A 12168-nucleotide genomic window follows, 5' to 3' on the forward strand; every position below is an offset into this window, starting at 1 on the left:
GAAATATCCAGCGCAAATAATACCCCCGACAAATGGAGTCATCAATCGATAGCGGCTTTCATGAGCATTCGATTGCTTTCACCAAAAAATTGGGCTCCGTTCAGTCCGGCGGCAGAAAAGAAATGGAGTTCGAAGAGAAAAGCATAGTGCTAGGTGAGCTAGCGAGACCCTTCTCATGTCACTTCGCAATCACAACTAAATGAATTTCTTACTCTTCTTCTTCTTCTTGTTGAATTATAGAAACATTAAAAGCTTGCAGTTCATTAGTCTCTAGCCCTGAGAAGGACTCTTGGGAACAACTCAATCCAAACTTGCCTTGAGATAGACACTTCATTGTCGTTCGACGCTTCTCAGCAAACCGTGTCCGCTTCAGCAAACATCAAACGACTTTCTTGAAATGGATTTCCGAGCGAGCACCAGCTTATATCGAGATTTGTATGATTTCAATAGCCTTTTTTCTAAGCATATTTGAAGCTGTTGAAACAAGTGTTTGGGTCAATAATTGATAAGCATATAACTCTTAGGCATTTCATCTTTCGAATAAAGTGAATTATTAACGCTCAAAGGAGATATCGACAACTCCTCGAAAATACCCAGCACAATTAATACCACTCTCCTCACGAATTAGAATCATCTATCCATTGTGGCATTCGTCAAATAAATGATATTAAAACTCCTGCTTTCATAATTCCAATATGGTTTCTTTGATATGGTGGAATATTCACTACGTTATATCAAACATTTGGTATTCTCCGCTATAAAATCCATAGCCAATGTCACCATTTGTAAACAATCTGTATCGAATTGTCATTCACACTTCGTTTTTCGCTAAGGGCTCCGTTCAGTCCGGCTGCAGAAAAGAAATTGAATTGGAAGAGAAGAGCATAGTGTTTAGGCAAGCGAGCGAGCGAGACCATCTTCCCTTCATTTTTCAATCACAGCTAAATGGATTTCCGAGCGGGCACCAGCTTATATACAGATTTTTATGTTTTCAACAGTCTGTTTTCCAAGAAATTGTTAAGCTATTGAACCAATTTTTCGAGTCACTAAACAGCAAGCAAAGGTCTGTCAGTGTTTTTTGTCACATCGTTTCTCTTGTACAGTTTTATTTACCGATATGCGCATGTTTTTAATTGAACGTGTAATCATCCGATATTTGACGGATGCGATTTGTTTTGGAACATTATTTGTTTTGTATTCGCTATAATCATGGACCCAAAACGAGAGCTGGTAGTAGATTTACATTTGAAGAAATTTAGACCGTGTGAGATTTTGAGACGGCTTAAACACATAGGTGTGAACGAGAGATTCATCTTCTGCACCTGAAAGATACAAGGATACCGGTACGTATAAAGTCAATCAAAGGCATTGACCTCATCCAACGGTTAGGACCAAAATGATGGTGAAACGCGTAAGGGAACGAATTCGCCGGTATACGACACAATCAAGCCGAGCGATGGGCAAGGATCTGAATATTTCCCCTACGTCGATCAATAATATCGTCATACAGGATTTGAAACTCAAAGCGTATAAAAAACAGCGTGTTCATCTTCTGTAATTCAGACATTCAAGAATATACCCTAGAAACGACTTCTCGAAAATCCCACTATTTACCGAGTTATAGCCATTTTAGAAATGCGGTATCCGATCTAGTACGGCCATAACAATTAACTTCAAATGCGTTTTTCTCGAAACATGTTTTTTTCAAACTGGCGCACACGATATCTCAAGTTCTACTGAACCGATTTATGTCGATTTATATGAATACAATCTGTATGCATCTCTCTATCACATGAACATATAAAAATAATAATTTCTTAACTTTATTATTTTTCAAAAATCGGAGAACATGAAAAAAATGTTTAAAAAAGATTTTTTTTTCATCAAAAGGCCGCCATTTTGTCAGAAAACATGGTTTGACTTGTCATGCGAGAGCGCCATCTTTACTGATCAAGAATCTTTTCGATTTTTTTGTTTCAGATAACCAGAAGAGCTGAAATCGTGTACGCCATGACACAACTTTTTTTTTTACTTCATCAGTTTGTAGCTAGTCCACATATGAATATTTTGCTTCCGTTCAATTTTTGTTTTATTGTTAAAAGATAGGTGAACAAAAAAATATGTTTCATTTTATTTTTTGGAGCTCGTAAAAACGTCCGAAATTCCTGTCTCTACACTAGAATACCTCCTTAAATGAGTAAAACAAAGAGCTATTTAGCAAACTGTGGCTGTCAGACACTCAATGTTAATAGTGAAATTGAAATGGCTGATTCACAATGAATGTTCCTTAATTTTTCAAGTATTTTCATATTTTCTGTTATATTAGGTTGGAGAAAAAGAAATCCATTATTTTTTGGGTAGATGGCTGTAATGATCGATATCTCGCATAGTGTCGATCAAAAAAATATTCAAATTTATGCTCGTATTAATGATGACGTTTCACACTATTTTTTTGACGTCTTTCATTAAGGGTGCCAAATCAGGTCACGTTTTTATGAAATAAAGTTAACGTTAATAACTATTTCTGCTGTGAACGGATTTTAACGATTTGCATACCAATCGAATCGGAAAATTTCTAAAATTTGTTTGATATGCATTTGATATACATTAGTATCCCATAGTCTGTATATGATTCAAATTGATGAAAATTGGAAGCAATCTCATTTCCCCATGCATTTGTTCTGTCCATTTGTGTGCTATCCCGAACAGAGCTGTCAATAAAGAGCAACTTATCGACGAGCAGCGAAGGGGAAATCGTAAGATTTAAAATCTTCGTGAACAAAGAAAGAAGAAAAACGAAGGGGGATATTTGCCTATAGTATAAACAGTGGATCTCGCTGAGGCAAACGTTCGTTCTTCGTGAGGACACCGACTGGACAACACCGTTGCTGGGCGAGCTGGACGACGAAGGATCGAGTGCATTTCTCCAAGCAATTTGGGTGGACGCGACCAAGTTACTCACTCGCTGATGTCTCTGGCATTTCAATCATTGCATCAAATTGACGCCATTTGCCTTAATGTTTTGAGCTACACAATTGTGTGGGGAATCATCCAGCTAGGCTATCGTCGGCTCACCAAGAAAATAATTGTTATGGAATTCTGCCTGTGATTTGGTTTCGCATGGCGGTAGCAAAACTTTTTCCACCAACAGCTAAGCTAATCTAGACAGGAAATATTAACAGAAAGGGCTTCTGTTGAGGAGAGCGCAAAACAGAGATAAGTGTGTGACTATTTAGTAGCTTCAAGCCATCCATATATGGATATTTGTATGCGTACGTGCGTGTTTCAAAACCCGTACGTAAAAATAGTGCATCTTCACTACGCTGAAACCCCATTTGTATTTGCTCCCGTGTGCATTGGTGGTGCAAATTATGCAGCCCTAATGATAAATTTAAACAAGGAGGGGAGATATCGGGAGGGAACTATTTGCGCTAGGGTATTAGTAATGAATTTCTGCTGTGGTAAACATTCTGTCTTTTTTATTACTCCAAGCAGTTAACATTGTTTGTTTTCCGTCATCATAAAGGGTTCGTTGATGCTTTTGACATTGCATCTGACGCTATGGCGAAGCAGGCGGTAAGGTTGTGCGCCAAAACATTATTTGGAGAATACCAAGGATCTTTAATGTCGTGCTGGAATGTTATAAGTTATTTGGGTTCGCGTGCCAGTCGCAAAACTGCTTCAACTAGGATTGCATTTGCGCTAATATTAATCATAATCAAACAATGCTACTCTTTTCGTTTATTAGGCACCATGAAAGTAAATGTTGTTCTGGAATTTTGTATGTGATTTGGTTTCGTCCGCCAGTAGCAAAGCTTTCTCCACTAAGGATGACAGCTGCGCTTATCTTGAGCATGAGAAAGTAGTGGAACTTTTTTCAAGGCCAGTAATATTAACAGAAGCGTTTCTTTTGAGAATAGTGCAAAATGATGAGAAGTATTTATATTTCTAGTAGCTTTGAGGCACCAATGTATGGCTCTGTATGCATGCTATGGCAAACGCTTGTTTGGTGCTTGATTTACGTTGTACGAACGAATCGTAGAGGTGTGATTCCACTGAGGCAATACTATATAACAGGTAACATGATATTTGATACAAATATTCTCGTTGTTGATGTTTCCATACGATGCCAAAGATATATGGATGTAGTTATGTGGAATAATGGTACTGGTGCAACAAGTATATATTCGACTGTAGCCGAGTCTATGTCAATTGCGGAAAAGGCCATCGGAATAGCGTTCGAGGTAAATTTTCAATGCATTGACATGAAACAAATTGCGACATACGATAGGGCTAGTGTATTGTTCTGCGAGGGCGAGAATGAATCATCAATCAATTGATTCTACAATAAAAAAAACCTTTTCAGGGCGATCAAACCATTCTACTAAACAGTTATTTCTAAAATTTCACAGCATTAATAATAATATCCGAAGTTATAAACAAGCAACTTGAATAAAATAATAGCGTAGTTCTACGTCAATAATGCGGTAGTGTCTTAGACACAACCTCCTATAATTTTTTTTACTGTTATTTGTTTGTTCTATTCGTGTGTTAACATTGGAAATAAACAAAGAGAAAATTCTGTACATTTCACTTCGATAATGGTGAAAATTCCGTGAATATTGTCGATAGAATCACAGAAAAAAATCGAAGTTGACTGACATGTTAGTACGAGCCATAGACAGAGGTGTAAATAGTCCATTTTTTCGATGATGTTCACGCAAACCAAAATTTTCGTGTCATTATTCAGATTATTCATCACTGTGAATGCGACCAAAAATTTTTTCGTTGATGGCAACAAAAATTCCGTACGTGAAACGGACTGGAGAGGGGAAAAAGGTACACCCATATCTCGCTCTACGACCTAGATACGTTCCTTGAAAATTGGTCGCAAAGCGAAAAGCCGTAAAAGGAATCAATTATTCTCATACAAATCCATACAAATTCAATCAGATCGGTTCCAATTTTATTGAATATGTGACATGGTTTATCATACAAAATGCATTTTATCTTTCATTTAAATCAAAAATACATACATAACAAGTACATATATTTGTACATAGAATAATAACCGACTCCGAAAACTAACAACAATCCAATCCAACAATACAATACCGTATAAAGAGCGATCGTAGTATGTAGCGGCCGGGTGTAGTATGATATTTTTTCCGTCACAAGACATTTTTTTTAATCAACTAGAGGAACTTTAGGAGTTTAAGTTTAAATGAAATGAACAAAGGAAACGGAAAGGGAAACCAGGACTAACGGCCAGCAAGGGACTACTGTGTATTTGGTAGAACTTGAAAGGAATCATTCATTATGAGTTGCTTACGTATGGGTAAACACTAAATTCAGATATCTATTGTCAACAAATGAACATTCTTCCTTTGTGAGTAATTGGTCCGCTTGCTATAAACAAGAGAATGAAATGTAAATTCACAATAGATGTACGAATAGATTTAAGAATTGAGTGTGTGTGATTATCAACATTGTAATAATTTCCTTATACCCCATCCTTTTCCTGAGAAAAATATGTCACCCTTCTAATCTCGAGTCCACCGCGAGTAATCGGTTTCCCACATTACTAACCATAGATTTAAGAAAATTGTTCATATATATAGTTTTAAAAATATATTTAAGATTTCGGCTCCTTTAAACTTATGTAACTGAGCCTGTAAAAATAAACGAATTTATAAAAAAAAACAAATGAACATCAATGTTGAAGCTAGCGATTGATAAGAAACGACCAGAATTGGTCAACAAAAAAGGTGTTGTTTTCCTTCATAAAAAGGCCACACACGTCTGTAGTGACTCACCAGAAACTCCGAAAGCATGGTTGGAAGTTTTAATGTATCCGCCATATAGTCCGGACCTGGAACTAGGCAGTTACCATCTTTTTCTTGCATTGCAAAATTTACTGAGTGACAAGTACTTGGATCAAAAGAAGAGTGTGAAAATCTATTACTAGAGTTTTTCGCCAAATAGGACCAAGACTACCCTCACAAATGGTGCATATTTTACCCGAATCAGACAATTCGAAGCATCTTAAATAGAGTCATGAATTTCACGCAAAGATAATAGATTTATTTTTCCCCAACCTAATGTATGTATCTCAGCAAACTTCTTTACTGTCATTGATACTACATCTGAATTGATTCCCGAAGAATTCTCCAAATGTCGCTTGAGTGTGCTGTGCGTTGGCAGCCAAAAACAAACTAGATGGATATCCCTAAAAAGGCATTAAATAGTTGAACACATAATCTAGATTTAGTTGGAACTCAATGACATACATGTTATTGCAAAATTAATCTTCACTTCCTTTTTCAACAGGCACAGTTACAGTAAGCGGGAGACGGGTTGATTTGTTCCACACGCCATTCCCGAATAAATCGGACTAAATCCGCCATGCATCGGTGAGTTGCCCGGGAGGAAATGGAAATTGCAAAGAAGATCCGTTATTAATTTTTAATAGCGCACTCACGTTTGGTTGTTTGTTTTATTCTCGTACCCGAAGTGGGCTTCTGCAGAACACACACACATCATACAGGCACACCTACGCAGAGCAGATGCACACGAGCCACTTCTGACAACGTCCATTGTTCTCTTCCGATAGCTACTGATGCTGTGCCAAATTTTCACCGACATGTGCTCCTCACTCGAAGGGATGCCTCATATTTATTGCAAATGAGAATCTTTGAAAGCTTTTCAAGCCCTTCGCTTCGCCTGGCATACGGCAAGAATTTGTTCCTTAATAAACGTGAATCAATTTTTCATCCGATTACTTTGAAGTTGTTCGGAGAACTTTTCAAATCTGTTAGGGGCCTGCGATCTTTGGGGCGGAGGTATCTGGAATGCTATCTCAACGTTCAATATCTGGCGCGTCTGATCCGACGGGAACTGGCAATGGAGCCAATATGCACAGGGCCCAAAATGGCAATTACATGCTTCATCGAAAGGTGGGGTAATGAGAAAATATTTCATATAATATTTCGACATTGTACAGAAAATGTTAAATGATAGTAAACTTTGTAATGTCTGACACTTTTTTGCAATATGATGTTCTTGCAAATCCGTATAAAAGAATGAGTACCTAGATAACGATGATCCGATTTCAATTACAAACTCCATCAAATTTCATGTTATCCACACAGTTACGCGCATACGAAGTAACTATTCTGACCCTTCAATTGGTGTTAATCGTATTCCAGGGATGTCATTTCGCGGTCGAATACATTTCGCATTGCTCTCCCGAGGGCCCTCTGGGCACAGGTACGTGGCTATGTGGATACGTGTTCCATACCGTACCATATCAATAAGGGAACTAGACGGAAGTGCACCACAAAACAACATCCATGTGACCACGTAGCGACAAGCTTCCGGGACATGCGAATTTTCGCTGATCCGCAAAGGGGACCGCGTCTGTCGAGCACGGAGAGATTAATTGGATAAATATTATCAGCCCAGCTTTCAACCTGTTGGCGCTATTTCCCGTTGTGCATCAGCGTTGGTATCGAACCGCACAACTGGGAGGCACTGGGTGCACTAAACCTGCTGTCGTTGGTGCGTAAAATTAAAATGCCCACAGGGTGCCAATGAAACTTCAACCCGTCCTGCCAGTCGTCGAGAGCATGTATTTGCGGGCATGGAACACAAACGACCCGTCGAACTTTCACGTTCGTTATTTTCGTATGACACTTTCTGCTGCCGCTTTCGAGTACTGATATTTTTTCTGACTAAACTCTAACTACAATAGCAAACATAGTTTTAACCATTTCACAATAACTTTAATCATCCGCAATAAACCACGGTTTATGGTTTTTAGTTTCCTCCAAGATATCCACGATTTGTAGTAGTAAAGCTTGTACAGCTTGAGCCAGCTTTTTCCCATCTTCCCAAACGTTCCTTGCAGAAGAAAGATTGCATAACAGTCATGCAACCACTCTTGCACTATCTCCATCAAATAATAAATAACAACCCAGCACGACAGAGGCAAAAAAACATAACAAATTTATTTATTATTGTTACCGTTGGAGTTATCTGACACTTTAGGGAATCGGAAGCCGCCAGCCGAAGCAGCAGCGTTGTAGCGGTAAACCGGAACAGAATACCGTTCATCTATTGTCTTCCACGTTGGCATCACCAGTTACGATATGCTGAAACACATACAGGGACCATCGGAGGCTGCACGAAACATCAATGGCCACAAAATGGATACAAAAACGAGCAGGAAGAGAGAGGATCCTGAGCGGCAGTAAAATATTAAACCTCCAGTGACAGAAGAAGCAAAAACCAGTCCGCCAAACTTTTCAATACAACCGGTTGCTGATCCACCGCAACGTCCCTGTGCTTCCTAGTGAGCTACCAGTTCTGGTGAAAGTTTTACATTTATTGTCGTCGCCGGCGGTAGTGGCACGCAGGGAAATATTCGTTTGGTGATCACATTATTTACAAGTTATTTTATTGGCGTAGGACTACGTCTCACAGGAAAATTTGGGGAAAAATTTTGGAAAACTGAACATGTAAGAAACAATGAAAAAGCTCGAACGCTCGGGGAAAACTCGACCATTTCTTGATAGGTCGCAAAAGAGCAATAATTTTAGGCAAGAAAATTATTGTTTTTTTTTGGATAAACAACTAAATTGGTTGTAAAAAGTCAAGCATTATCTAAACGCGCTAGATCACATATTATGATCTGCTCCTCAAATTGTGTCGACCAAAAGGTGCTAGAGTAGCTGTGAAATATAGTTTGAATACATGAATACCACTTCGAAATTAGTTCTATTAGCTATTCACCGTGCATATTATTCTACCTAAAGAAAACAAGAAAAATAAAAAACCAAAACACCATATAAGTGTTGGCCTTGTCCTAGTCAATATCAGTATCGCACCAGCTAACGAGCAGACAACATTTTTCCATAATGCCGATATCTCATACCACGATTTTGCTTGGTACAATGAAAGATATCGCACACTGTTTAGTTCCGAAAGAGAAGTGAGACATTGCGTTGCAAGCCGCACCCCAGTGTGATTCTTCTGCCAGCCAGTATGCATAGAATGGAGGAGTTAATATTGTTTAGTTGATACAAAAATGAATCAACCAGCATTAGCTGCTTCCATAAAACCACGGGTTTTCTCAGGGTCGCCAAAACTTCCAGAGCTATTGCAAAAAGGTCGGTGTATTTCAAAGTAATATCTGAAATAATAAATTGATTGAATTGAAATAACGAATTATTCTAATTGATATTTAACCCTTTGCGGTCGTATTAATGGGCATGGGTGTCGTACTAGTGGAAATTTTTTTTCCTTGAAAAAGCAAGATTATGAAAAATAAACTTTTTTTTATTTTTTTTTGTTGATATATGACATTTTATATAGAAAAAGATTTTGTCGCTTGAGACACTTATGCGATCATTCAAATAATATGAGACATTTATGCAAATAGTAGTTCTGATACTTATGAACAATCTTTTCCATCACACCAAAGTTTTACAATGACTAAACTCTGCTGTTATGAATTTTGTCCCACATTCCTATGCATTCAACGCACTGTGCGTTATCTTGTGTGGGTGACTACTTTGTTTGATACTGAGTACCGTTATCTATTAGGGGAAATGCGGTTAAAATAAACAAGGTTGGTAAAATGAACCAGTGCTCAAAATTCGATAATTTAACTAAAACCCAATTGATGCTTCTTGATTATCCTACATTTGAAGCCATTTAAGACACGCTGTTATGAATGAAACTGTTAAATGTAAAAACAATAAATAAAACAGAAATTTCTCTCACGATAGTCATTCGGATGTAATTTTGCGCGCATCGTATTTAAAGAATTTCCCGTGAAATTGAAATTATTCGACCTGATATCTTCGACAAATCATCAGTTATGACGACTTTTCACATATTCAATGAGAGGTAAACAGATATTTTGCTTGATTTCATTCGTATCCGAAATTACTTTGCTGTTTGGGGCAAAATGAGCCACCAACGGATAACGACATACAATGTTATGTTTTCTAAAGCTGATATACCTTATCACATGTTGCTCTTCAAGGGGTTCCTTTTGTTGCTTTGACCCTGGAAAAAAAATTCCACCCCAACTAAAACCAAACCTCAATATGGGAAGCGTTATGTGTTTCTTACTACGTTTTTTGTATGTATGAGAAAATTCAAATTACTACTCTAGGTGAATAGGCCCAGATTATTTCATGGATATACCTACTTTCTCAATCATGATTCAAACAAATTTGAACATGAAACAACGTATAAATCTAATCCATTTAGCATAATATGTACAGTGGTTCATTTTACACCACCAGGTGATCATTTAAACCGCACGCTAAAAAATGTTCGATTTTACAACTTTTTCTCTTTTAATGAAATATGTACTATGTTTATTTTGTTTAAGGGAGGAGAGATTGCATAACAGTCATGCAACCACTCTTGCACTATCTCCATCAAATAATAAATAAAAAAATTAGACCCGTATTTTTTATTGTTTCATTAGGGTGCCCATTACCATTTTAGGTTGGTCCGAAAAATATTTTTTTTTCCACTTTTTCCCAAAACTGACTTTTTTCAAAAAATCATACCTTTCGAACCACTTAACCGGTTTAGATGATCGACATATCAAATTGAACCCAATGAGCTAACCAAATTTTTATAATAGCTTAAAATATTTAACTTGCAAAAAAATGAATTTTATTTTGGTAATTATTGATTGTAGTCGTTCGTTATTGTTTTCATGACTTTGGACTAGAGCGCGCTATATTTTTTTATATTTTTTCTTGAAGGCTGAGGATTTTTCACATAACATATCTCGATATCAGAGATGCTATTTTTTCGATTTTGAGGTATGATTTTTCAAAGTTAATCGATGGGTTTGAAAAAGCAATTTTCCCCCATTTTTTCCACTACAAAAAATCATAACTTTTGAACTATTGGACCGTTTCATATGATCGAAATATCAAATTGAAACTCATGGGTTATTTTTCTTTGGAAAAATATTACTTTTGCGAAAAAAATGGATTTTTGTTTTGTAATTATTGATTAAGTTAGTTTTTCATAGTTTTCTCGGTTAAAGATAGAGGGCGCTACATTTTTTTATATTTTTTTATGGAAAGCTGAGGATTTTTACATAAGATATCTCGATATCAGAGATGCTATTATTATCGTTTTTGAGTTCTGATTTTGCAAATTTAACATGTTTTAAGACTTCGATCAATATTCCTATTTGACTAAACTAGACCTGTGCGACTAGAACTCAATATTTCCGCAAATGTGATATTTTTTCTAAAACGACTTATTGGCTTATTGGCTTTAATTTAATATGTCGATCATCCAAATCGGTTCAGTAGTTCAAATGTTATGATATTTTGCAGAAAGTCATTTTTGGACAAAGGGGGAAAAATGATTTCTCAAACCACCGGTTAACTTTGAAAAATCATATCTAAAAACGAAAAAAATAGCATCTCTGATATCGAGATATGTTATGTAAAATATCCTTAGCTTTCAAGAAAAAATATAAAAAAATATAGTGTCCTCTAGTCCAAAGCCATGAAAACAATAAAAAGCGGTTACAATCAATACTTACGAAAATAAAAATAAAAAAATTTTTTTTTTGAAAGTTCAATATTTTTAATGAAAGCTGAAAAAAAAATACGGGTCTAATAATTTGCGATGAAGAACAAAACTACCACTTTTGACGAAAATCTGAGAACCACTATATTGGTTTGGCATGGAATGGCTGTATGTATATATATTTCCAAATTCGTATGTGTTTTTTGACCTTTATGATTTTTTTTTTCAGAAAATTTAGAGAACTGTGCGGTACGACAATATCCAATAAATTTTATATTTTATTTATTGCTGTTTTTTTTATTTTTCTAAACTCTATGGTTGTATTGTATTCGTGTATTCGTAAAGAGAGCCCCAAGCCTTATCACTAGCACCAAGGAAAATATTGTATAGAGAACCAAACTAGAAAATTAGGTATTTTTTTTTAGTTTTGCTTTTTTTACTCCATCCCCAATAGCATGGAAATGAGAACATGGAAAAAATACTCAAAGTGCATCATACTATGATGTACCACGACATATCGTCAAATAATATTATCATCGAAAATACAACGAATTATTATTGTATATAGACGAAATTGGATAATTCCGCAAA

General features: G+C 36.4%; 2 protein-coding genes across 8 annotated transcripts in view; one reads left to right on the forward strand and one right to left on the reverse strand.

Annotated features, from left to right (window-relative positions):
* The window catches only part of LOC129775852 (actin-histidine N-methyltransferase), a 163190-nt gene that overhangs the window by 99366 nt on the left and 51656 nt on the right, over positions 1–12168 (reverse strand). The gene's annotated exons all lie outside the window — the stretch shown is intronic.
* LOC129775851 (uncharacterized) overlaps positions 1–12168 on the forward strand; it is a 68727-nt gene that overhangs the window by 20051 nt on the left and 36508 nt on the right. The window contains exon 1 of one of the 3 annotated variants that reach the window (XM_055781003.1): positions 2880–4244. The exons of 1 other annotated variant lie outside the window; for it this stretch is intronic. In XM_055781003.1, coding sequence (XP_055636978.1) covers positions 3927–4244 — 318 coding nt within the window. In that variant the 5' untranslated portion in view covers positions 2880–3926. Of the gene's footprint in view, positions 1–2879; positions 4245–12168 lie in introns of those variants that run through there. One more of the 3 variants, XM_055781002.1, reaches the window with a different exon arrangement.

Source organism: Toxorhynchites rutilus, chromosome 3 (assembly GCF_029784135.1).
Source record: "Toxorhynchites rutilus septentrionalis strain SRP chromosome 3, ASM2978413v1, whole genome shotgun sequence".
Taxonomy (NCBI): domain Eukaryota; kingdom Metazoa; phylum Arthropoda; class Insecta; order Diptera; family Culicidae; genus Toxorhynchites; species Toxorhynchites rutilus.